The 25863-nt window shown below is 44.6% G+C and overlaps 2 protein-coding genes across 7 annotated transcripts in view; both read right to left on the bottom strand.

Moving 5' to 3' along the window:
* UBE2U (ubiquitin conjugating enzyme E2 U) overlaps positions 1-3608 on the bottom strand; it is a 29371-nt gene extending 25763 nt beyond the window's left edge. For 3 of the 5 annotated variants that reach the window (XM_068953429.1, XM_068953428.1, XM_068953430.1), the window contains exons 1-3: positions 3452-3608; positions 2726-2807; positions 2216-2308 (exon numbers count right to left, since the gene is read on the bottom strand). In XM_068953429.1, the coding sequence (XP_068809530.1) occupies positions 2216-2308; positions 2726-2807; positions 3452-3517 (241 nt within the window). In that variant the 5' untranslated portion in view covers positions 3518-3608. The remainder of the gene's footprint in view (positions 1-2215; positions 2309-2725; positions 2808-3451) is intronic. The other 2 variants (XM_068953431.1, XM_068953433.1) reach the window with 1 other exon arrangement.
* A 5222-nt stretch (positions 3609-8830) lies between these two features.
* ROR1 (receptor tyrosine kinase like orphan receptor 1) overlaps positions 8831-25863 on the bottom strand; it is a 171531-nt gene continuing 154498 nt past the window's right edge. For both annotated transcript variants that reach the window (XM_068953427.1, XM_068953426.1), the window contains exons 5-9: positions 22518-22645; positions 21408-21725; positions 20277-20522; positions 15889-16100; positions 8831-11842 (exon numbers count right to left, since the gene is read on the bottom strand). In XM_068953427.1, coding sequence (XP_068809528.1) covers positions 10418-11842; positions 15889-16100; positions 20277-20522; positions 21408-21725; positions 22518-22645 — 2329 coding nt within the window. In that variant the 3' untranslated portion in view covers positions 8831-10417. The remainder of the gene's footprint in view (positions 11843-15888; positions 16101-20276; positions 20523-21407; positions 21726-22517; positions 22646-25863) is intronic.

Below are 25863 nucleotides of genomic sequence, written 5' to 3'. Positions count from 1 at the left end.
TGGAACAACCCAGCATTTGCACCGTATACAACTATTGCACCATGCACAGCAGCAGCTTTTCTACAGACACAAAGCTGCAGCTGCGTTAAGACTTGCTCTGTATACGGTCTGCATATTTTCAGGACCGAGTCTAACTTCCAGATAATAAAATAAATAAATAAATTATATTGCAAAGTATATTAAAAGAAATTGCCTAAAAAGCAATGTGTGAAAAGAGTATTATTTATATTGCAATGCTGAGCACTCAAAAATTAGGAAACATCAGATTTACAGCTTCTTGTGCAATCTTCATGGCTTGGCTATTTAGGATTGTTAACTCCCTTAGGAGATGAGATTTTTCAGCATAAATTAACTTGTGCCCACACACAAAAGTGATTTTTTTCATCCTATGCCTGACCAATTTGATTCCAACTGTCTTTGGAAAAAAAAAAAAACAGCCCTCTTTCAGGATAAGGCTTATGCAAATATATTTTGGAAAAAAACATTCCATTTGTGGTACTGTTCCCCACTCTGATTATCAGAGTCTGGTCTCCAGACCATCTGTTTATTCGTGTCTTCTCTAACCCTCCAAAGTTAGTTTGCCTGAATTTGACCTTTTTGGAAATGCTAGCACACAGACATGTACTCCCTCTTCAAGGCTGGAACTAATGATGATTTTACACACCCAGAATCCCACCCTCGGTATAGCAGCTCGGTCACAGAGCTGTTGCTGTTTCCACTGGGACCTGCTGCCCTCTGAACAGCCTGTCCAATCCCAATAGGAGCTATTGGAATTATCAGGCTCTGCAAGCAGCTCTCCGAGTACCAAGGGAGAAGCGGCAGTGACCTTCCAGAGGAAGGTGAGCACCCTTTTCTCAGCGAGAAGCAAGTTCTTGCACTGTTCCTGCTCCCTAGTGAACTCTGTACAGATCTCTACAGATACGACCTTCCCCACCACGGTTGTACTTCTGGCAGAGGTCCCTACGGCTCTGTATCCATCTCTTCTTCCAGCAGTCAGGACCACTGCGTGGAGTCATGTTAAAAATCTAACCGTTCAGTTTCCTCCTTTTCCTCTAGTAATATCCTTATGGCATCAGCACAGCTATTTTCCAAGAAATCCACGGCCATCTGGCAAAGTAGCAGCCCATGCATATAGAAAACTATGTTCACAGTAAATGACAGTTCACTTCACACTGCTCAGTAGTTGCTGTCCTGCACTGATTCCACAGGAGAAGTCCAAGCGGAGCATGGCATGACCACAGGAGGAATTATAGCAACATGCTTGTCTGAGCCAGTGCCCATACCCAGGCACTCCTGGCAGATCCTGCCAGGAAGGGGAGGATTTCTGCTCAGAACGTTCTATGTTTAATCTTAAAAACTACAGAGTCTCTGTACAAGAGAAGTGGCTGAGGTAGGACAGCAAAAGTTCAGATGCAAACTTTTGGGACAGTCGTATTTAGGTCAGGTACCAGCATAAACTCAGCCACAGAAACCTGGAATTCAGCATGGGCTACACACCACAGCTTTCACCAGATTTACTAGACAGGAACGGGCAGACACGCTAGGCATCTGGGTAAAGCCTACACTGCAGCAAAGACAAAAGAGTGACTCCAGTGCAGACAAACCGCTACTCTGAATGAGCACATTTGCTACCTAAATAACGTGAAATAGCGTGTTTTCAGAGAAGCTATTCCTACACAACTTGCCTGGGACTTTCCATAAAAAAATACTGCCATACGCAAAAGTAATGACCTCGCTCATATCTCTGGCACCACAGATGTCTAGCAGTTGAGCTTCAGGAATAACTGCTATCAGCAAACGGTAGGAGAATGCTGTTGTCTCTTTTACTGATCCCAGCGCCATGAGAGGGGGGTGACTGTTTCAGCTCCTTCTCTTTCACATACTGTGATCTGCAGAGCTCCAGTCCCACGTGGTCTCACTGTGCACTCTGGAAAGTTACTGCTAAACTGATGCACATGGAGTCAGCAGGTTCTGGAGTTAGACCTTCAGTTAGAGAGAGAAAACAGATCCACCCAAGGGGGCAGCCTGAACATGCAAACAAAGATCTAGACACAGGTGAGAATCCCAAGCTTGAAGGACTGGATTGTGTTTCTTGGGGCATTCTGAATCCATTCCTTTTTACTAAAGAAACGCTAATTTAAGGAATTGAAATACCAAGTTAAACACTTTCAAAACATCTGACCACATGACTAGCAATTTTCCCATAAATCCTCACCGTTGGGATGGAAGGGAATGGTGTTGAACTTAACAGTTGGAGGGACATCATTGTACTTTTCACTGTATGTCAGTGACAGCTGAAGAACGGCCCCTATCACAGAAAAAGACATTAGCTGTAAGACGCTACATTGCATTTATCAAGCACAGCACCAAGTTTATATCTGAGCAGTGTTGTTTCATTTACTCCTTCTGTGCTCAGTCAGGTCCAGTTGTGTTTAGCTTTCTCAGTCCCCTCCGAAAACCACAGCCTGAATAATGATGCATTATGTGAAAAGACCACAATTATCTGCTCAGAGATCAGACGTCATATGCTGTGTATTAAACAAGTTACACAAAAAACTAGCGTGTTTTCACTGATAACTAACACTAAAAAGCCAACCGAACATTACTGCACACTTACATCTGCTTAAAGTATTTTTTAGCAAAACCTACAGGATGAAACATCAGAAGTAAACGCACAAGTTGCATGCGATATTGTGAAAACTTTGTCCTTAGGTGCACGACAGACCTTCCCAGAGCGAATCCTTGAGGCCTTGGATTTCAGCTAACCATTCCAGGAAGTTATCACTGACAGGCCTGGCAAAAATGCCCTGAAATGAAGAAATGAAATGAACAAAAAGAAGATAAAGCTCAGCCCTGAAGTACTCATCTGCCTTAAAAAAAAAAAAAAAAAAAAAAAGCTAGATTAATCTTTGGAGTTTTCCAAGTTCTTTGGTGAAAGTATTTTAGAGGCAGGACAATACGTTATTGAACGTCACAATGGCAAAGCAGCACGTATCCTCTCGGCGGATGCCGTCCGGCTCCCTGCCCGTCCTCATCGCCCTGCCCGCGCTTCCCAGCCAAGTCCGAGGAGCAGCAAGACCTACGAGAGCGGCGCGATGGCGGGCCAGAACAGTTGTTTAAGCAACGCCGGTGCTGCTGAAGCTTTTGGGGTAACACCAAGGGGAAACGACACAAGCCGTCGTTAAAAGACAGCAGACTGCGATTTCTGCTGCCGGAAAGCTGGGGGCGAGGGGGCCAACGCGCCCCGAATGGGGGAAACCCAGCGTTTGGCCAGGAAACACCACAGCAGCTTACTGCTCGGTGAAGGAGTTAGGGAGAGGCTGGAAAAAGGGCCGGGTTTGGGGTGCCGCCGTCGCCGCCTCTCTCCCCCTGGGCGGGCCGGGCCGGGCCGGGGGCCGCCGCCATGTCACGGGGCGCCGCCGCTGCCCGGGGGCGGTCGACCGCTACTCACGAAGAGGCGGGCGGCTCGGTGCTCCCGGTACTCCTGTCCCAGCAGCCGCCGCGCCCGGCAGCACATGGCGGCGCAGAAGCCAGATCCGCCGCGGCGAAGCGGGGCCGCCGCCGCCGCCTCCACCAGCCGCCCCGGCCCGGCCCGGCCCGGCCCGGCCGAGCCCGCCCGCCCCCGGCGGCGGCGCGGCGCGGCCCGCGCGTCGCCTAGCAACCGCGCCGCCATTTTGTTCACCTGCTGACTGCACGCGGAGGTGAAGCGGGTCACTCGCCCTCTGGGAGAGGGCTTTTTCTGGAAAAATCTTGAGGGAAAAAAATTTTTTTTCTTATTGTTTTTTTCCCCCCACAAGAGTGAGGTATTCGGCTCCTCATCTGGCTCTCCCCCACGCGGCTTGGCAATGCCTCTTCTATAGGGACCTGTGCAGCGCTTCTGCTTTCTGCAGCTCTGGCTCGACCCACATAAGCTCAGTTAAATGTTTACACCCAGGGTGCCTGGAAATGAATGTTATCCTGGTCTCTGTTAGTTACTGTTTCAAAATGTTATTGCATCTTTTTGAACTACGGGAATGAGTGCCGAAAACATCTGAGTCTGTATAAATACGTGTACTCGCCTCTATAAACACACGTACGCACGTTGTTCCCCAAGTGCCCGTTGCGGTTGATAAATGCATGTGCTTCTTGTGAATCTAACAGATATTTCTGTTTCGCTTTAAATTCCGCTGATGAGCAAAAAAAAATAACCCGACGTTTCCTTTGTGCAGGCTATAGGTTGCTGCGCTGGAAAACGTTCCCTTGGTTATACCTTAAGGTCAAAATTCTTCACCCAGCCATTGCTGCGCCCCTCTACCGGAGCAGAAAAACAGATCTTTAGGGTACAAATCAGCCAGTGAAGGCAGGACCAGGTTGCGGGTTTGAAAGAGACACCAGTCCACAATGTGTTGCACTGTTAAATGGAAAATAACGGACACCACAGATGCTTCTAATAATTCCAGTTTCGAGTCAATTTTCCCTCCTTTGTCTTGAAGCGCTTTTGATGTGTAGTCACAATATTGTCTCTCTCTCTGTTTTTAATAATTTTATATTACCTCAGCAATATAACTGTCCTGAAATATACTGAACTTTAATCTTCGAGAGATCAAACAGGAAGAAATATGATGGGATAGAGAGCGACAGACCTGGGGGCAACGCTCTCCCCTCCTATAAAAGAAAGCCCGCGGCAAGATAAAAATTATTTCTCGGATTCCAGGAACATCCCATCTCGAAGGGGGAGGCTTGCAGGCCTGCCCAGAAAGCAGGCTTGGGGGCCACAAAAACGTAGCCGTGGAGGCGGCAGCCAAAGGAAAGCATGCGTGCGGGGAACGTGAGGATGTGGTTTGTGCGACTGCGTCTGAGTTAGTTAAGCTTGCTCCCCGCATCGTCAGCCCTCCTCCTCCCTTTCACCCTTTCCGTAAGGCTAACAGCAGAGAATCGTTTGGCTACTAGCTCTTTACTAAAATAAGCGTGTTGGCTCCGTCTCCAACAAACCAAAGAGCTGGGACAAAGGTGCAGGCTCACGTAACGTGACGGTATTGTGATGTCCAGGGGAGGAACTGAAGACAACGTCAGTGGGCAGATCCGGAGGGGACACAAGGAGGTGCTCCGAGGAGGTGCTGTTCTGAAACACAACCAGCGCTTCTTCTCCAGAAGACATTTGTTCTCCATTAGCTGAAACCAGACAGAAGCCCAGCTTCCTGGGTTTTTCCACTGAGGTTCCCCAGCTGAACAAGAGATGGTGCGATTCTGCTCAGCATGCCTGCTCCTTCCGTTCCTCGACCACAGAAAGATGATGAATTCATATTTTAAAAGAAATATTAGTTAAAGTATTGTGACTTACAGCTAAGATACTGTCATTTTTTTGGCAAAAAAAACCCTTTAGCTTATTTTGTTTATTGTAGGACTTTGGAACTCAAGCTAGTTTAATCTCTTTGGAACAAATGTGTGAGCTAGTCTCGTTTTACTGGCTTGGGAACCTGCTTTCTAACTAACCCTGTACAAACACCAGAGCTGCTTGTGAACTTGGGCTGCAAGACGCATTTCTCATAGGTACAGACTGAAGCACCAGGGTCTCACCAATGTCATTAAAACTCTCCAGAAGCTTAAAAAAAAAAAAGCCTAATTCAAACACTGCTAAAATAAATGCAGATATGCATGGCTTTCAGTAAGTTTTATATCAAGCCATATGGAACAACGAAAAGATTTTTTTACAAGATTAATGAGACTACCATCCTTGTCATGTGTAGGCAGCCCTCTCTCACTGCCTCTGGCTCTGCCACATTCCTGATTTTCTAATTACAATATATGATTTATAACCAGTTAATTCATCATATGTTTGCAGTTGAAGGAGAGATACTACAGTCACAGCTTCATTAGTGCTTTCTTGCACCTAACGCGTGGTGTGACACAGACTGAAGGAACACAGGGTGGCTTAGCTCCTTCTCCTTCTTCCAATTAGTATCAGCTAGTTTCTCCTGCGCACATTCATGGCCATATCACTACTCTCATTCTAGTCCGAGCAATGCCTGGCCTACCTTGTGCAAGCTAGGCTTAACAACATGAGGCGGAAGAAATTAGGTGTCTTTTGGTCAAAAGCCTTGGTTTTGTGAGGAGGCAAAGACAACTTCTAGACATCCTAAAACGAATGCATCCTGCCAAAGAGCTAAATGCCTTTTGATAAATACAGGAACTGGAGCCAAAAGATATTGAAGGTACTCATTTCATAGAACTGAGTCCATGGTGAACAGCATGTGTTTGTACTTGAGACAATTTTTGTATTACCTGACTTAACTGTCAGGAGTGTTTTGAGTTAGGTGGACATTTTAAAGTTCTCCTGATGAAGGCAGGTTACAGAACAGTATGGGAACAACAAGCAAATGTGATGTAGCGTTGCCAAGCCTGCAAACTGCTTGGATATCCTTATTCACGCAAAGCAAATAATGGATTCCTTTTTGACAATTTCTCATGCTCTGGATAAACATACGCTGGTATTTCTGAGTTTCCCAGCCCAGGTTTCTGCACAAGGAGTTCTCTGCTTTACCTTCTGCTTTCAATCCAGAGAACGCAAAAAAGCACTCTAATCACTCCTTTGTGGGAACAAAGGATACAAATCTCCATTTCAGTCTCTGCATTTTGGTCTTTAAATCAGCAAATATTTACTCTCTTTTACACAAATAACTAATCTGGAGAGAATGAGATAGTCCAGATTGAAGGCTTGCTAAACACTGTTTATTCAGAGTTTTATTTCCAAATCTCTAGAGCGTCTCCATGCATTATTACATTTCTAACAGTCTTGGCTGTTCTGTCTCTTTGAAGAAAGAAGCTGTGATGACTCTTGTATCCAGCATTAGGAATGTGGAAGTTTCCTCATCCCTTATTTGCCATGAAAATAACCTTCATCTGTATGTCTGCATTCCCACCTGAGGAGTAATTTCCTAATTGTTGCCAACATTTATTTTCCACATTATCTAATTGGCTTTCAGAGGATTATTTTCTCCTTTTAATTGCTCCCTCATGAATTCCTGCCTCTCTGCTTTAACATTTGTTCCCTGATTGTGATTTCAGCCTCAGCGTTCATAAACTTCACTTGAGAGAGGGGCAGAGGGGAAGGAAGAGGTTCTCATAGGAGTTTTCAGGTGTACCATTCAGTGCTGGTCTTACTTCTGACTCTGAATCTGAAAAATATTTTAACCTTCAATATCCAGCTAACTTTGAAATAAAGGAAAAACTAAATAGAATTCAGTGTGTTTGCGTTGTAGCTCCTTTTTAAACACAAAACCACAAAATGTGTCAGGGATAACTTCATGATTCACACCCACTGCTGCTCCATTAAGTATTAGGTTACCGTTTTCCTATCAGGGTGATTAAAGTTGCACATCCAGAGCAGTGCTTACCTACATAAGATGGCAGTCCCGTGGCTGCTAAAAGTATATGTCGCGCTGATGTGAGAGAGGTTTTTACCTGAGTGTGGCTCATGCTTGTCTTGATGGGATGAATTGTCTTACAGCATTAACATGTTCAGTTCATATTTGTCCTGCTGGGGCCTGTATGACTTGCCATCCCAACTTGCAGAAACCATCCGTCTAGATGTCTCTTGACAGGTGGTTCCCCTCCCTTCTTTTCCAGCATAGGAACATATAATTTTCCTATGTGAAAAGGGGCCCTCCTGACACTTTCTTTTTCTTCATAAACTCGTTCAGTGAGGGCTGTTGCTTGAGGGTGATAAGCAAATATCCTGATATCATTGATCTTGATATCTTGATACCTTTTTCAGCCATGTTTTTGCATGAACATCTGGGTCAGCCATGGTGCAAAGATTCTTATTTCTCCGTTATTTACAGCATGTTATTTACTGAAGCTTTTGCAATAACAGCCTAATATAAGGACCACAAACTTGATTGGCTGCATATGGTTTCTTTTGTTTCTGAAACTAGATACTTATAAAGTGGCTCACTGACTTTAAATTGGCACTGCTGAAATTTCAAGCCTTTAATGGTATATGCTAAGAAATCTGCCAATAAAAGAGTGGTTAAAAAAAAAGTGACTTTTACTTTCTCAATGTGTTTGATGCTTAGGATGCAAAAGAATTGTTTGCACTGGTGCGACTACTCAAAAAAAGTATGCTGGAGTAGATGAGAGAAAAGCTGGATCAAGAATGACATTTACTCTATTGAACAGGACACCAACAGAGTGCTACAAAGGTACATGTGTATGTGAGTGAGCGAGCTGTTCTCTAGCCTCTGATGATGTTAATAGCTATGGTTCAGAGAGAACATCTGATAAAGGCCTGTCAAAAATTCTCTCTTCAAAAATCAAATCCAGTCAAAACTGAATTTTACCTGACACGTTACTGATCCAGACCTAAATTCAGTCCTGGTGGAAGATGACATCTCAAATTCATAAAGTATCTCAGCAGTCACTGAAGTCCTTACTGTATAATTACTGATAGTTCTTCATCTGCAAGGACAGTATCACACCTGGCAGCTCAGGATGATGCAGCAATACAGTGACAGCTCATACGATGCAGTGGCACATAAAAGCTAAGTGAGGAGCCCTTGGTACCGGGCTAAACGGCACCCATTACATCACAGCAAAAATGTCTCATTCTCACAACGTGGGATGCCATCCCTGTTCTCTTCTGTGCTCGTGAAATACTTGCATGATCCAATGTTCATTTAAGCCTCAGTATATTACGCCTAAGTAATTATTAACTATTATCGGCAAAACTCTCATGCCTCATTCAGGTGAGTATTTCAGCAGACACTCCCTACCTGAGCTGTGTGAGCAGGTTTTACTTTTTTGTTAAATACTTTTCAAATATCTTATACCACAATGGAGGAAATACTGATATACTTATGTTAAAACAATGTTTTAATAAACAGCAGCATAAAATAATCAGTGTTTAATATCATCTCTGGCACGTGAAATACAAAAATGCACATATCTTAATTATAAAATAGCCTTTGTTATTACATTTTCATGCTTGCCTAATTGAAATGCCCATAATTAAAAAAAATCAATCATCAAGTAATACAGTGATTAAATGCATGCAGTGAAAACAAAGAAAAATATTTGTATAAGGTAGTGGCTGAATATCACCATAATATATTTCAAGAACATCTACATCAGGTTAAAAATAAAAAGAAACAGACCAAGATATAAAATGCAGAGATGTATTTTCACTTCTGCTGTACAAAACATTATCACACTTTTGTGCAAAAAGATAAAAATAAAGTCATATTATACAACATTGTCAACTGAGCAAAGATTGTTTTCATTCTGTGTACAACAAAAAATACTATTCAGTACAAAAAAGTTTGTGAAAAACTGTAATGTACACAGTACTTGTGTAAATCATTAAAGTGGTTTCAAATGAATAATCTAGATTGCTTATACCTGAATGAATTTTAGTAATAATACAAATGCCATATTTCTAAAGTTAAAACTAATTCACATTATTTGAACTGATAGACAAAAATCGCTATCAATGAATTTGCTGCCTGATGGAATGTGAGCTTCCCTTTTTTCAGGGTTACTGGAGTCACTGAAATTATATATTGATCTGCAACAATAAATATTCCTGGGAAAACTGATTGTCATATATAAAATTGTGGTTTGGAGCCTTTCCATTAAACAGTTGCATAGCAACAAAAGGATATAAAATTTCTGCTTTAACTATCCATAAAAATTATGAAATGTTAACTTTGACTAAGTTGATTCAGGTTCTGAAATTAAAATATTTTAATTTCATTTCCTTTAAGGCAATTTCTTACAACTCCAGCTATCTTTAGCAGACAATAGCAGATGATTTTCGCAGAATGCAAGTGGACAACTCAAGCTATTTTGCTGTAACAGAAAATGACTTTTTTGGTCTGAGGTTGAACTCAGACTCCCAACTTAACAGAAGACCAGAATCCTACCTGAAGTAATTTATCCAGCTCTCAGATCACATATTTGAAACATAATCCTCGACTGCAAAATTTACAGACATTTTAACTAGCTATTGAAACTGAAATTGCACATCCAGTAGACCTCTGAATATTTGCATCTCCTAAAAAAAGAGACAAATATTAAAATAAGTTTTCAGTATTAAAACGTTTCTGTGATTTAAACCACATCAGAGGTTTAGAAAGCTGTGAAAAAAGCATAGGATAAAATGTTTTTATTAGAAGAAAAATCCCCCTTCCCCTTTTTGAATTGTTGGTGGCACTTAAAGAAACAATGCGTCCGTTCACAATGCCGAGTATTCATACCACAATGATTTTTGTCTGGTTGAGTCTGCCCGTCCTGTTAAGCAGTTAAACTTCACAGAAGATACTTGTTGCAATGTCTGTTAAAACAACCAGAAGAATCTTTAATAAAATATTTGAATATAAATCTTTTCTACGACTTTCTAGTTTGTATTGTAAATAGTTCTATTTACAAAGGCCTCACTTATTTACAATTCAGCTGAAATCATAGATTCGTTAGGTCCATGGATGCTGGAGTCTCCTAATAGGGAAGACTGCTTGGAGTCAATTTTGTAGGGTTTTTGAGTTTTGTTTCCAAAAACTGTTATACCAATTCCCCCCGGATGACTAGGAATTGACATATGAGATAGCAAAGGAATATTTGCTTCCTGGTTGGATCCTGAGGATGGCAAACTAGTGACGTGCCCTGTGCTGGTGGATCCACTGGCACTGCTTGGCGAACGACTCTTTGGAGGAGGACAGTGCTGAATCACCCGGGGTGGACCTTGCGGTTGATAGTGGGCAGCTGGGAAAGCAGCGTATCCTGGCGGAATCGGGTACCCATTGATTGGAATATAGCGCTGATTTTGAGGTATCGGTGGTCCGATGAACCCGGCAATTTGGCCTTGTGGTATACCTTGTGCTGGAAACATGTAGTTAGGGTATCTAGGATTACTTAGATTGCTAACTGGACTGGCACTGAGTGAAGTTGTTTGAGTGGTGGCATTCCCGCCTGAGGGGGTGGTGGAACTGGTGTGACTTGAAAGCCCCTCCCAAGAGCGCAGCCTGGCATGGATTTCTTTAAATCGCGGCCTCCGGGATGGAAGATCATGCCAGCACTCTGTCATCAGGCTATACATTCGAGGAGGACAGTCTTCAGAGCATGGCAGCAGTTGTCTTTTCCTGATCATCTCTATGACTTCTTGATTACTAAATCCATAATATGGTTGAAGTCCAAAGCTGAATATCTCCCACAAAACGACTCCAAATGACCAAATATCGGAATCGGAAGAGAACTTGCCATACATAATTGCCTCTGGTGGCATCCAGCGAATTGGCAGAAGAGATTTGTTTTGAACTCTGTAATAATCTGCTGAGTAGATTTCTCTCGAGAGTCCAAGGTCTGAAATTTTCACATGAAGTTGTTCTCCAATTAAAATGTTACGAGCCGCAAGATCTTTATGGACAAAAAAATGACTCGATAAGTATTCCATGCCTGCTGCGATCTGCACTGCAATATGCAGGAAATCCCCGTGGTCCAAGCTGGATTTTACAGTTCCATCCTCATCGCTGCTACATCCAACATCTGAATGCGGCGATCGCATGATAAGAAATTCATGGAGGTCTCCTTGGTTCATGTACTCAAAAAGCATACAGACAGGTTGTTCCTGGGTCACAACGCCTAAGAGGCAAACGATGTTAGGGTGGTGGAGCTCGGCCATAAGAGACGCTTCTTGCTGGAACTCGGCCCACTGCTGGGGGTTGTTAAAGTCTTTTAGTGTCTTGATCGCAACAAGCTGAGCGTGATCCATGCCGGGAAGGTAGAGATGACCCTTGTAGATTTTGCCAAAAGCGCATTCACCCAGTTCTTCCATGAAACGAACAGCCGACAGAGGCAACTCCTTAGCCTTGCTCTGTTAAAAAAAATGACAACAAAAAGGGGTTAGAAAAACAGGCCTGAAAACGTACTTTTAAGTAAAAGATCTTTTCGCACAGGAAGTCTGAGAACCTGCAGCTTATTGCAGCACTAAACAGCACTCCATAAGGAAGATGTTCAGGTGTCAAATGAAAGGGGCAAAAGCTTCCTCCCCACCAGCGCCCACTGGACAGTGTGTATCTCCTCGGTCCTGTGATGTGGCTGCCAGCAGAAAATCACCTGGCCTCCTCTGCTGCCGCCATGCACTGTCACTGCCGCGTCGGGGAACAAGGCCCTGGAGAAGCCAGGCAGCCAGACGTGAGAGCTCCCCGGGCTGCGGTTCCCACGTGCCACACGCTCAGCACGCCACGCCGGGCACCGGTGCGCCGGCGTCAGCCCAGGCCCGCCGCAGCCTGGCGGGCGCCCGTATCCGGCCCGGGCACGGGTCGCCGCAGGACGCCCTGCTAGTCTCCCTGGGCAGCCTGCACCAAACTCAGTTTAGCATTACTTTTCATCCTCTGCACGAGATCAGATACAAGTCATATGTAATAGATATAAATATATACAGGAACCATCAGGGTTTCAGCAAAGGAAAGCACTTGAGCGTTTATATACTTAGAATTGAATCTGACTAATTTCAGGAATTGAGGCAATTCACATACTTTAAGTTAAGTATATGCTGAAGTGTTTTCTGGGCCAGGGCCTGTTTTCGTACAGAAAACTTTTTTCTTTTTTTTTTTTTTCTAATAAACTATGTCCTTGTAGCCAATTCTTACTTGCCTTTTCCATTAACTCTTCAGGGTACAACAGAGATTATTTCTGCTCACATCTGACCGAGTAGTCAGTCCTCAGACATGTAGGACAGAGTCACCGGGAAAAACAGGAGCCACTGGCCAAAGGAGGAGGGCTCATTTTTTTCAAACCCTGTTGTTATTTTGGGTGCATATATTCACTCTTAGGCCATAAAGCAGTTGCATTATTTTCAGACACGAACTTCCCCCCCTGCTTGTAACACCTACACACCAAGCCAGCCATTTAGGGTCCTCACTGTTGCCGCAGGTAGTAATTAAAGGCTAATGAGTTTTGGATCTACATTTAGCGAAACAACGTCAACCTTAACATTTGCATTCCTAGAATATTATCACTGCAGCTTTACAGGAGTAATATAGGAAAAGTCTTGACATTTAAAAAAAATTACAAAGTGACATCTTAGAATAAATGAATTCTAACTGCATTGACCACTTACAATTTTCAGCTAAATGCTGCTTAAATCATCATCATCATCATCGTCAAGACATTTAAGCAAGCAGGCAGTAGACTGTATGGTCATGGCAGGAAATTAGCTATATTGTTGAGGAACAGATGGTTTATATTATACAAATCCTTTAGGCTAAAACTTGTTTAGGTCTGGCATATTGTAAATTATATTTTAGTAATGAAAGTGAAATGACCTCTGTCCGACCTCAGGCAGGGTTCGTCTGTTTGAACCAACATAGTGGAAAACTATGAAAGAAAATGAAGTCATAAAGTTTTGGCAGGAAGGGCTCATTTCAAGTTAAGCGGCTATAAATCTGCTTAGCTTTTGTTTGACAAGTATTTGTCATACACTGGTGTACAAAATGTAAGGAAGTGTAAAATACATATGAGGCAGCACGCCAAAGTAAACCGAGTACAAAGAGAGAGCAGTAAGGGTGAAGCCCACCGCTTGTATCTCCGTATCGGCTCCTTCCATTAGTTGAATGACAAGACGAGCTTAGTTTATTATATTCTTTGAGGCAATTAAAATCCCTTAAAAACTGAAACAGGCTTTTGGATGAAATGCTAATATTTTTATTTGCACGAGCAAACACACATCCACCCCAGTTTGAGCTAGAAGTCTTGGAGTGTTTTTACCCAAAGTTGACATTAATCCTGGATGCAGTATTTGAAAATAGGATTCTACTTCCTTTCTTTTAAAATGTTGTTTGAAAGGCAATCAAAACATTCGAAACAGGGCGAGCTGGCTTTCCTAGTAGGAAAATACAGAATTAGCATAAATAAAATTGAAAGCTTTCTGCAGTGTATGACTTTAACCACAAAAAGGAAACAGCGTGGGCTGTATTTGCAAACGTTTCTGGGCAAGTGGCTTTCCTGGGCTGTGTGCATACGGCATCAGCGTGTCAGTACTCCAGGTGACAACCGTGACCGCATTAAAATCAGGCCAATATTCCCATTATCTTCAGTTTAGCCAGGATTTTACCCCGAATACTTAGTAGAAAGGGGACAAGAAACAAATCCGAATTTATCAAAATATTCAAGGGAGGTTGGATGCAAGATTTAATTTTGGTACTTATCTAACTGAATGGGTTTTGTACTGTTATCTACGTTTGGGTATTAAACACGTATTAATGAATAATGCTTTCAACTGCCCTAAGCTGCACATGAAAGAGGAAATTAATAACTTTAAAGGAAAAAACAAGCTACACTTGCTGGCTCAGTGCGTGGGAGGCTGAGGATTTAGAATATAACAAAAGACCAAAGTCTGTCCGACTACCCCGGACAGACAGACTGACCGCGCCACGGTTGCGCTGGAATCACTGACGGCAGCACTGGCATTAGCACCCAGCGTAGGTAAAACGAGTCGAAACAAGAATCCTAGCGGTAGCCTTGTGCCACTGAAAAAGGTCTCTGGGCGCATTTTGTATTACGAATGGGCAAAGGCAGCCCTGTATTTTCCAGCGCAGCCGCCCAGGGGCTTTGCTTTTACTGCTAACTTAAAGAGCCTTCTACGCTTCGAGTGAGCTGCAGTTTTGCCCTGCAACAGCGTGCTGTGCCTGTGCCTGCAAATTCCAAGCGCTGCGGACTACGTACTTAAGTAATTTTCCCTAATCTGCAACAATTAATTCTTTATAAGCTAATTCTGAAACTTGACATTTAAGAGCAAGCAATAGCTGCATCCCATGGCTGCTTTATTGAGCTTAAAAAAGAAAACTATTCCTGAACTCGTCCAGAGATGGAGCACACAGCTCCTGAAGTACAAGCGCACCCTTCCCTGCCTGGCTTCGCCGGAGGAACGCCTGAGGCAGCACTATCTGAAGAAGCAACGCCTACAGTTCACCTTGCGGAAACCTCATGAAAGGAGAATTTGGATTCGTTTTGCTATTTAACAAAAACAACAACTTCTCAAAAGGCATGTCTGACTTTTGCAGATACCATAGTCTACACAGCTTCTATTGTCGTTACTTGTAGATGTTGACTTCACTCGGAAATGCTTCAAAAGAACGGTTTCCATCAAGTTATTAGAGAATTGGCACGGTGCAAAAAATTAAATCGTCTTCTCAGGACCTTTTTCTGCCTGCAGGTGGCAGAACTCATTTGCAGCCCGAAGGGGGTTGGTGTATACGTTTGCAAATCGGCTGGCCTGCTAATAAGCAAGCAGCTCAAGGGTAATCACGCGTAAGACTTAACCGATTTAAAAAAAAAAAAAGCCTCATGAAGCTGGGATTACAGCGAAGCAAAACAATAGCAGCCACAAGAGCTGCTAAATGCCTCTGTGAGCAGGGCCGTACGCGCCAGCCCGCCGCAGCAGCCCGCCGGCCCCAGCTGCGGGGAGATTCTCGAGGCTCTGTTTTGGCAACGTCTTGGCACCGCGAGCATGGGTCAGCCTGAACAAACACGGAACAAATCTTTCCGGGGCAATTTCGGCTGAGTGAAAGATGACATGAGACTCCAGCAGACCATGAAAAAGCTGTCCGAGAAAATGCAGACTCACATCTTTCGCCGCACTACTTTCTAACATAAGCCAAGCCCCCAAATAAGGAAAGCAATTGCTCCTGCCTTTCTTACAAAACCCTGCAGCCCTGATTTATCGAGATACGCAGACACATGGCGCAGGACCTCCGCAGGGCCAGCAGGACACTTGCTACGCTGCTGACAAGAAAAGCACTTTCCAAGAGCGCACTGGAAGTCGGCTCGGTAACGTTGCAGGGCTGAACTGATCCAAGTGCTCCGCTGCCTGCTTTCACCGACCGCAAACGGCGAAGCAGAACGGCGCGGCAGGATTACCTTTGGTTTATAGGCGTTGAGCATGGACATCTCTACGTTTTGTCCTCGTACGTGTTTGGGCTGCCTTTGAACTGGCGGGGAGGATGACTTCTGATTGTTGCGGCAGATACAGATGAAGAAGAAGAGCAAGGCTATAGCCAGGGGAATAGTAACACTTGGCACCAGGATATACAGGATTTCCATTTTATTCTTTTCCTTGGAATCCTTAGAATCTGTTTCAGGAAAAAGGGGAGAAAGAAAGAAAAACATGATGAAAAAAACCCCAACACATGACGTAGCCCACACAGCAGAATACATCCATCCCCGTGTCAACTAGAAGTGTTGAGAAGGATAAAATGTATGACGGGTAATACTATTGCAATCCACTCTGAAGGCTTCTTTATTTCTTTATTAACAGAAACTGCATGTGTATGCCTGCTCGGGTACACGCTGCGTGTTATCGTACCCACACGTCAGCATGAGTATGATCTGCTGTCAGGTTATGGCCTACGCTAGCCACTGTGAATATTACAGTAATTGCTAGAGGACAGGATGGACATCAATTACAGTCTGACCATGAATTGTAACAGACCGCCCCTGTCTTAAAGAACGTGCAATTTATATATACCAAGCATGTTGCAACCACGTCCCTAGCAGGAGCCCAGAGGTAAGAGCACAGTTACAGGAACGGGGGGGTCGGCAGAACTGGGGTGCAGCAGAAATGCTGGGGACAAAGTTAGCTGTGAGAGGCAGGAGCAGAAGGATTAAGGACTCCAGAGCAGAAGAAGTGGGAGAATACATGGGAAATGTGAGGAAATCCAGGGAAATGGCAAGAAACAGAGACGACACTTTTGGCAGCAGGGCCAAAAATTAATCTGATAAACCTCAGGAGCGGACTAGCAACGCTACTTATCATGGAGTCAGGAAAAGGGGCTTAAAAAGTCCAAACACAGAGCAAAGTTGTAGCATAATTTTTAAAAAAGAAGTTACACCCTGAGGACTTGGTCTTAATAGGTTTAATGGACTAATGGAAAAAAACTAAACTTCTACCAAGTCTATACTGACAACGGGCATCTTGGCAAGCTGGCAAATAGGACACAGCGATGATAGCTCAAAGGAAAGCTAGAGCATGGGTACAACCTGGATACAGACTGAGGAAAAGAAGGATTCAGAAGAGGTCTTGGGAAGCTGGTTTATTTAACGTAGTGCGACGGCTAGCTGCAGTTCTCGCTCCCTCTGCACACAGCTTTCTTCACAGATAGGGAGCAAGTAATTAATTTTAGAAACATGAAACCCTCTTCTATCACTGCCCAGCAAGGCGCAGCTGGGACATCGGACATTCACCATCCTCCAGCTGACTTCTGGCTCCCCAAAGCTTGGAGAAAGGGGCCAGCAGGAGAGGCCAGGGGCACTGGAAGGAGCTAGCTTGCTCTGATTCCCCGGGCTGGGTGGCAGCCCCGCCGGCTCGGCTCACAGGGACGTGCCTTCCCCGTGCCGCTCAGCCTGGCGGCTGCTGAAGCTGGCGCTGGTCTCTGCAGCAGGCAGGTATTTCGCATGAGCTTTCCCAAGATTCAAAGCATAAGTATGCATGGATGCAAACAAGAGCTAAAGGGCACCCAGCAAACCTAGAAGATCACCTTGATCTGCAGGAGGGTTATCGTAGCCCAGCAGTTTGTGAGAAGATGGTGAACGTCTGCGGCAGGATCAGGCTTAGTCAATTCTGCCGAATGGGGACTGTTTTATTATTCATGCAGGGTCATTTGAGTTTGTTTGTCTGCATTTTCCAAGCTGGATCTGTAGAAGTGCTTAGAGGCCCACACAGATAATCTTTCGTGCTCTTAATTAAACATGAACTTGATCTGAAGCTTGGGCTTGGCTCAAGTTGTGACAGAGGCAAAGTTCAAATGTTTCTGGATGTCACTTTGCATAACCTCTCTCCTCTTACAGGCTCGCTCTGTCCCTATGCTCCCCCCACATGCTCTTTTTTGACCCCTTGTTTTCGATTAAGCTGTGCCATCTGTGTTTTAACTGAGCGGAGAGGAAGCCCAAACAGCTCTAAAGCCAGTGGGGAACGAGAGAGGACCGGGCAGTGCCTTTGCAAAGCCTCACATCTTCCCACAGACAAGACGACAGATTTTTACCTAACCGTTGAATCTATTGCAGTTTCTGAGACAACTGGAAGATACTGTTGAAAGGAAGAGAGAGCATCAACAGGAGGCAGACAGAAACCTAGGCGCTAGTTCATCACCTGAGCTCTTCCAGGCAAATGGAACTATTATTCTTACTAAGTAGCAGCCCCCACCAATAAGGCTCATTAGGTTAATAGGTTTCTTGGGAGCCATCCCAATTAAATCCATTTCCCATCTAAGCATGTCCTGGTGAGGCAGAATGCACAATACTTGTTAAAATATGCCTCAAATGGCTCTTTCAGCCAGTACAAAACCAGCAGAATGCAAGTCCCACGTGGTATTTTGTTTTTAACATGCAGATTAACATTCAACAATTAAATTACTACTCACCTGATATAGCTCTACTTGTCTGCATTTAAAATAATAACGCCATATAACTGGCACAGTGGGTACAGTTTAATGCAATGGTGAAAGGTAATTAAAATCCTTGTCAGGCATTCTTCAAGCCAGCCAGCCTATCTCATTTATTTCCTAGTAAAACGTTGAAATCACAGGCTTTTGCAACGCGTCCAAAAGTGCCCTGCTTTCAGCTACTTCAGATCAAAAGACAACCAGTCCCAGGATCTCAGACCCTACTAGAGAGAGCAGCCTCCTCCTCGACTCCCACTTATCCCAGGTGGAAAGCAAAAATACGGAAAACACAGAAGGTGCACGGGCTCGGCCGAAAGGTCGCACAGCGACAGCGCTGTGGAGCAAAGAAAGGCGAACGGCATGGCTGGCTGTGGAAATGCAGAGACCCCTGAGCTCGTCCAGTCTGATCTGCCCGAACCCGCTCGGGTTCAGCTGCTTCTGCGGGGCCGGGCACCTGCTGAGCCGCCTGAGCGTCTGTGCCCGCCGCCGGGTAGGTCTCAACGTGCAAATCAGGGAGCCAACTACATTACAGGGAGTCCTGCTGACTGTTACTTAGACCCAGATTTTGGTACTAAAGGGCTGAAAAAGACCTCTGGCACAGTTTATGTATATATACCCATATATATATTTCATACTACTTTTTTTTTTTTTTGCGGTCAGTCTATCACTGTACCTAATCAACAAGAAAAATAATGCAAGTTACACGCACTAGAATAATAGGGAAAGAGATAAAGGCTTCTAACAAGCACATACGAATTTTGGAGAAGGCTTGAGATGCATGCTATATAGCCCAGATTGTCTGTGCTTCCTCCTCTTTCAGTAAGAACATAATTTAGATCCCTTTTTGGCACCCATGGCAATCTTTCCATTAATTGACGAAGACTTTGGAGCGCGCTCAGAACATGTCTGAGTAAAGGAATGTCCACAGCCATAACCAGAAATAATTTAATTTGGTTCTGGCTATAGAGCAGTTACATCAAAACATACCCCCTTTTCCCAGGGAAAGGTAACGTTACTGTGACAACTTGAAATTTTGTGTGAAAGTTTCTATCGGGAATTTCCAGAACATTTCTAGGTGCATTTCTGGCATGTCCATGCAAATAGCTGTACGCTTTCTTGGCACGCTATCAATATTGTTATTTTTTAAAGCAGATCAAACATCTAGGAAACATTTATTCTGGTCTTCCACCACTTCCTCCATGTCTCAGTTGAGAATAAAATGAGAGCTGAATCTCAATTACTGCTCATTTTACAAAACCAAAATCCAGCGAGGGCAGTTCTGTAAACTCAACGCTAAAATACAGCTAGTGAGATTTGGCAAGACCATCTCTATTTTTTAAACAGGGCCTGAGCTGTATTAAGTGAAGTCTGCATTTATTAAAATGGATCTTAAAGTAAAACGGAGAACGTTTTACAACTACTTGGTGGCTCAGTGTCAAGAGTGCCAACTGGGTGACCCTATTTTATGTGGGCTAAGCGCTCCTCTCAGTTGTACGGGTCACCTTGCAAGCCTGGAACCTGCGCCCTGGTGAAGCATTGCTGCTTCAGCGCCTTCGGGGGAGCTTCACGTTCCTTACTCAAATATTGTCACGCTACCACTTCAGCAGCCCACCCGATGCACGGGCAGGGAGCGCTCAAAGGTTTCCCCAGGGTGCCGGTGTTGCTTGGTTTGGATGCCGTGGCTGTAGCTACAGACGCTGTCTGCAGGCTTCTTCCCTAGAGCGCTATTTTCAGGGAGTCAAAAGAGTCATCCTGCGCACAGCTCCGCTGAACGTGTGTCGCAGCACGACCGCGCGGATGTTTTCTTCCTACGATAAAGCAGCACCCCATTTTTCCTTTTAAAACGGAAGGTAAGAGGCTGGTAATTACCGCACGCCGGGACGTCACAAAGCTCAGACTTGAAGTTCTCGTCCAAGGTGAAGCACCACGGGGCTTCCTTCTGGCTGCCGGGGTTGCGGCAGTACGAGTGGCCCCCGTTGAGCTCGGGGTAGCGCACGGCCGTGAAGGTGTGCGCGTGGGGGTACTGCGACACCCACGGCTGGCACTGCCGCCCCGACCGCGTCACGCTCACTGTCCCCCGGTAGTCCACGCCTGTGCTGTTGTAGCATTTGTGATCTGCGGGGAAAAAAAAAAATGACGGCAATGATTGACGGGGGTAAGGCGGAGCGCTCCTGTCCTCGGCGGCCAGCGCGAGTGTCATTGACCTCGTGGAGACTGAACGCGTTTCTGCTGGCCCGAGGCCTGGAGACCCAGCTCGGGAGTGAGGGCTCCCAATTTGCCGTGGCTGTAACACAGCGCCTGCTTTGCATTCGCATTCCTGGGAGGATTTAAAGCTTATGGCTCTGTAATGAAAACAGCTTATGTCAAGCATTTTTAATATAAGATACACAAAAGAAGTCAAAACTACAGTGGGAACCTGCATTGCATGCTTTATTTTGATAGGAAGGCAGAGAATTTGCGGGAGCCACATTTTCTATCTGCCTATGCAGATGCACAAAGGTCCCAGCTGGGCGGTAGCCCAGCCTGATCGAAAGAGGGAGCTCGGGCGATACCTACAATTAGGCCCAATTAGGTAGGGGCAGGCAGGATCCTGATCCTATGAACGTGCCCATGCTGGTCAGCGCTCCCGAACTGCACCCACGGTCCTGCCAGGGTACATCAGGCTGTCGAGGGGAGCACACGGAGGCTGTGCTGAAACCATCGCTGTTTCCCAACATTCGAATGTTTACGGGGAAGTCAGGGTTTCCTCCTTAACATTAACTAGAGAAGGACTGAGGCCAGTAAACAGCTTTTAGCATAAACCCAGCGACAGTTCAAGAAAAACGTTCTGAATTTCTGCTCGCTCTGGACTAGTCAGCGCAGCATTGCAGGAGCTCGGTAATCTGTGACTACAGCTTCTGGGAGTTTGCAAAGCCCAGCGCTAGCTCTAATTGTGAGGCAGAAGCAGTTAGATCCAACATCGGCATTTTTTGCTTGGAAGCACAATGAGTTTTCACTTACTTTTATTTATAGGATCAGCCATTGGAATTCCAATGCGGATACAATTTACAGCTTCCGGGCTATCTGGCTGGGGAAGATCTTCACAGTTGGGCAGCTTTAATCTCATCAGAATCATGGGATTAGATCTTGCAAAAATATACTCTGTCTGACACAGGACGTTTTCCAGGATTTCACATTCATCCCGGCACAGGTCTCGTGGCTTGGGAGCGGACGAGGTCTCATCGCAGTAGGGGAAAGCATAATGGCACAGCGACGGAATGGCAAACTGGGAGCATTTATCAGACAAATGACTGGAGGTGCCAATCATGGTGAAGGCAGCTGGAATATATACAAAAGGATTTTACTTAACCTGGTGCAAGTTTTATTCCTGCGCTCTCGCCTTTGCAGCATAACCCTTGCTTCCCATCGTGACTGTTATTTTCAGGTGATGAACATGTCTTCCAGAAATACAGAGCACTAATTACATTAGAAGTTAATAATAATGTTGTTTTCATTGACAGAAGAAAGTATATAGAGCAGAGAGTTACTGTGGCTGGGATCCAGCCAAGGTCAACTTACATAAAAAGGTAGATGAGTATCCTGATGTTTATGAGGCCTGAGCTTGAATGCAGCACCCCTATCAGCAGGGTCTCCCACCAAAATGATGAAACACGGTTCTTTTCTAAATCTAAAGGAAAATGCTACCAGCTGAACTACTGAGGCGGCCTCTTCCAGCACCTATGGCTCTTCTAAACAACCTCGACCACATAATAATCGCCTACGGTTGGTCTCTTCACTTCTCAGATAACAGCACAAGGTGGCCTAGCTGTGAACCGCTCACGTTAGCTGTACGCGCACAGCCCCTTCTCCTCGGACAAACCCGTTAGCTTCTTCTGGGGGAAGGACACGAGCAGAGACACGAAGCCTGCTCAGATCCTCCTGACTCTTCAGATGACTCTCTCCACGGACACTGTGCCACGCAGGAGCCCGAGTGAGCTCTGCGGTGGGAAGCTCACAGCACAAGAGGGTAAAGAGCAAATAGATACAGCATTGCCAGTTATCAAACTCTGGTAGCTTTTGGGAAAAAAAGACAGCTTCTTGGAAAAGAAAGAAATGTTATTTTTCACCCACCTGTAATCTGATTTTCTATTTCACCTTGCATGTGTAAAGACTCCATGTATATGGTTCGATTTCCAATAAATCTTGCACAAGCGATCCCCCTGTAGGGCTGGCAAAAACCGTCCTCTTCATACTCGTCACTGAAATCAATCACACGCACAAAAGGGTAAAGCACTTCACACGCGATTCTGTAACAAAATGTCCCTACGGGGAGCTGGCACTTGCATTCGTCCAGGCCTACCCGAGGGCTTAGAGCGTTTGTCTTGCTTTTGGCGATTCGTTACGGGTGAAACGCGCCCAGCGCCGGCAGCCCGCCTGCAGCCTTCCACGCCGCTAAGGCGCTGTGATAAGGGATTATATGGTCTTTGGGCATTGCAGCTGCTTTGTGCCCCGGATGATTTTAACCTTAAAGGATTCCCACAACGCTGCAGGTAGTTTTCAATTTGTCACAACCCATCCCGAGGTGAATACAGGGACCATGCAACGTCTTTAATTCTTTTTTTTTTTTTTTTAAACTTGAGCTGCATGGTAGAAACACTTCAGCACGGTACAGCATTTCAGGTTAGCCAGAACTCTCGCTAACGTTGCATTAAATGAGTGCTTTTTGCGTGAGGGGGAAGAGGGTATTCAGAAATATCCCTGGCATTGTTTAAAAGGAAAAACATAAACTGCTGGAAAAAAAGATTTATATTTATTTAAAGCAACTAAGACTCTGTTTGCTACTTTCCAAGCAAACTTGAACTTCAATAGCAATAAACAGAGCAGGAAGAGTCAGACTAGCAGAGACAGAATTCAAAGTATATTTAAAAAAAAAAAATTCACACCCCTTCCAACACTGATGCCCTTACAATGGGAAATGTTTCTTCAATCTTTTGTGAGTGTGGTAACAGTTATTCCTAAAACAGAATCAAAGCTAAAACAGGAGTTAAATGGACATATTTCTTTCATTAGGTGCTTTGTTTTATACACTATAGGAGACATTTAATACATAAATCCAGATGTGAAAATATTTGCCAATATTCTTCAAACAAAGCAAAGAAAGGAAATTACCAAACCTCTGAAAAGCAGACCCATCACTGCTTATTTTAAAGAGATAATCAACAGCTAACTGTTGGCACATAACGCAGTTAATTTTATAAATGCTTGAGGAGGGGTTGGCATTCATGATCACTGAAACATGCATGAATCCTAAATGCATGAACCCTAATTGCATGAATCATCTCCTTTACTTTCCTGCTTTGAGAATCCAACTGGAGATATTTGGGAGAGGTTTTCTGCAAAGCTGCACACCTAGGCTGAGCCCTGGCAAAGCAAGATGCCTACTGGAGCATTTACTAAAGATTTGTTACTTGTCCTGGTTCCCAAATTAGGAAGAATGATATTGGAAAGCCCCCGAGTATGATCATATCTGGGTAGGCAGGGGGTTACTTTCTTTGTATGCTTTTTTTGACCACTCAGTCCTGCAGAATTCATCCTCCTCTAGGCACTGAAAGCCTAAGAGTGGAATCAGACTATGCTATTAATAGCAAAAAAATCAGAGCTTTTTTAATCAACTCTGCCATTAAGTTTAACAAAAGACACTTTCATCCCCTCCTGAAGACCTTGGAGTGAGTGCTTGGAAATGCAAATCACAGTTAGACTCTTTGATGTCGGGCTTTCATTGTATGCATGGCTTAGAGCAAGGATCCAGCTTAACAGCGTGACTCCCCAGCGCCTCGTCACAGTGACCAGGGAGCACTAATGGGATTAAGGGCAGAAGTGCTTGGACTAGCTTCCAGGACACCCCAACATCTTTCAGCAAACTCGTCAGCAATGAGCTCCAGAGCTGCGTCCCAGCATTCACATAGCATTATTTTCCAGTTCACATGGAGAAGCTAGAAAACATGAATTAAATAAGTAATTTATGAGTGTGAAGGCAGGGGGAAGGGGGCAGGAAGAGGAGCAGTAGAGATGGAAACCTCCTTCCACAGTCATTTCAAATCAACTGAGAAATCAATGGGAAGAAGTCCAGGCTCCGCTTCACTGCACGATGTTCTCAAGATATTCCCAATTGCTGAAGTACATTGAACAACAGGATTGCAAAAGCACAGCCTTTAAACTACAAATTCAACTCTTCATGAACTAGAGCAATGGTAGGCTGAGACGTCCTGGGTAACGGTTAATAGCCAGCTACCGCAGAGACTCCGAGATGTGAACCTGAGCCGCGCAAACACATCCACGTGTTCCCACATGGAGTTGGCTCTGGCTAAAATACTTCTACTGTTGGTTCCTGAAGAAGCAAAAAAGGAATAACAGCTGAAACCTAAACTGAAAAACCACAATAGCTACCTGAAGGTCCGTTCTCCATCTTTTAATCAATAATCAATCACTATATTATCCAGTAATGAACAATTTATTGTGGAATTTAACTTCAAGGCCACACCTAACAGCAACTGCTCTTGAAGGCGATTAAGCATTGCAATTTAAACATAGGGTTAGACAGGGAAGCCAAAATCAGGAGGAATGTGATTAACAGATCAACAAGCCCATTGACCTCACCCTAAGATTCACCTTTGAACTCAAGAAGATTTAACTGAAATAGCTGCACCCAGTAAGGGCTGTGAATGAGCCAGGACACCAGTTTACCTTGATGGAAATGCCCCAAGGTGCAGGATTTTGGAGATAATCTCAAAACGTGAGGATTAGAGTAAAGAGAGCAGCCTGGATCCCTAAGACTGCTCCAGGGGTTGAATGCCAGAGTTGAATTCACAGAGGTAAAATGTAAGATTAGTAGCTCAAATGGAGCAGGCACTATTTTAAATTGTTTTGGAAATCAGCTCCATTAATAGGGCAGAAGGACAACTCAAATGAAGGAAACAGGAGTACTGGAGTACAACAGAAATACCCAGAGACAAGAGATTACTCAGTCACCTGGTCTCCGTGCTGAGAGCTGCTAAGCCGGGGTTGATGATAAAAAAGTTGTCTGGGGAAGCACTGGACTCTAACGTTCATCCATTGCTTCTGACAGCTTGGAAGAGTTCAGAATAGCTGCTCCCACCGACAGGAGTCTTGATTGTACCTTGGTAGCGCTTCATTGTGGTGAAGTTAGTGGCACACACCAGGCAGTAAACAGCAGGAGACCCACGTCTCCCTCCCTCCGTTTCTGCATCATCCTTCATCAAGTCTCTCAGTTCAGACAAAATCCCCTCTTGCCTCTGTATCTCTTAATGAGGCCAGTCCCCCTCACTCCTGCAGCTCCTGCATTTCCTCATGTGTGCCCTCTTGCTCTTTCCCATGAGATGGCTCAGGATGAAAATTTTTACATCTAAGGTCTAGTCCCTCATCAGGAGTCCCTGTGTTCCTCTTGTCCCCCAGAACA

The sequence above is a fragment of the Struthio camelus genome, chromosome 8 (assembly GCF_040807025.1).
Source record: "Struthio camelus isolate bStrCam1 chromosome 8, bStrCam1.hap1, whole genome shotgun sequence".
NCBI classification, from domain to species: domain Eukaryota; kingdom Metazoa; phylum Chordata; class Aves; order Struthioniformes; family Struthionidae; genus Struthio; species Struthio camelus.
The sequence above is the reverse complement of the archived record's forward strand: the minus strand, read 5'-3'. Positions and strand labels throughout refer to the sequence as shown.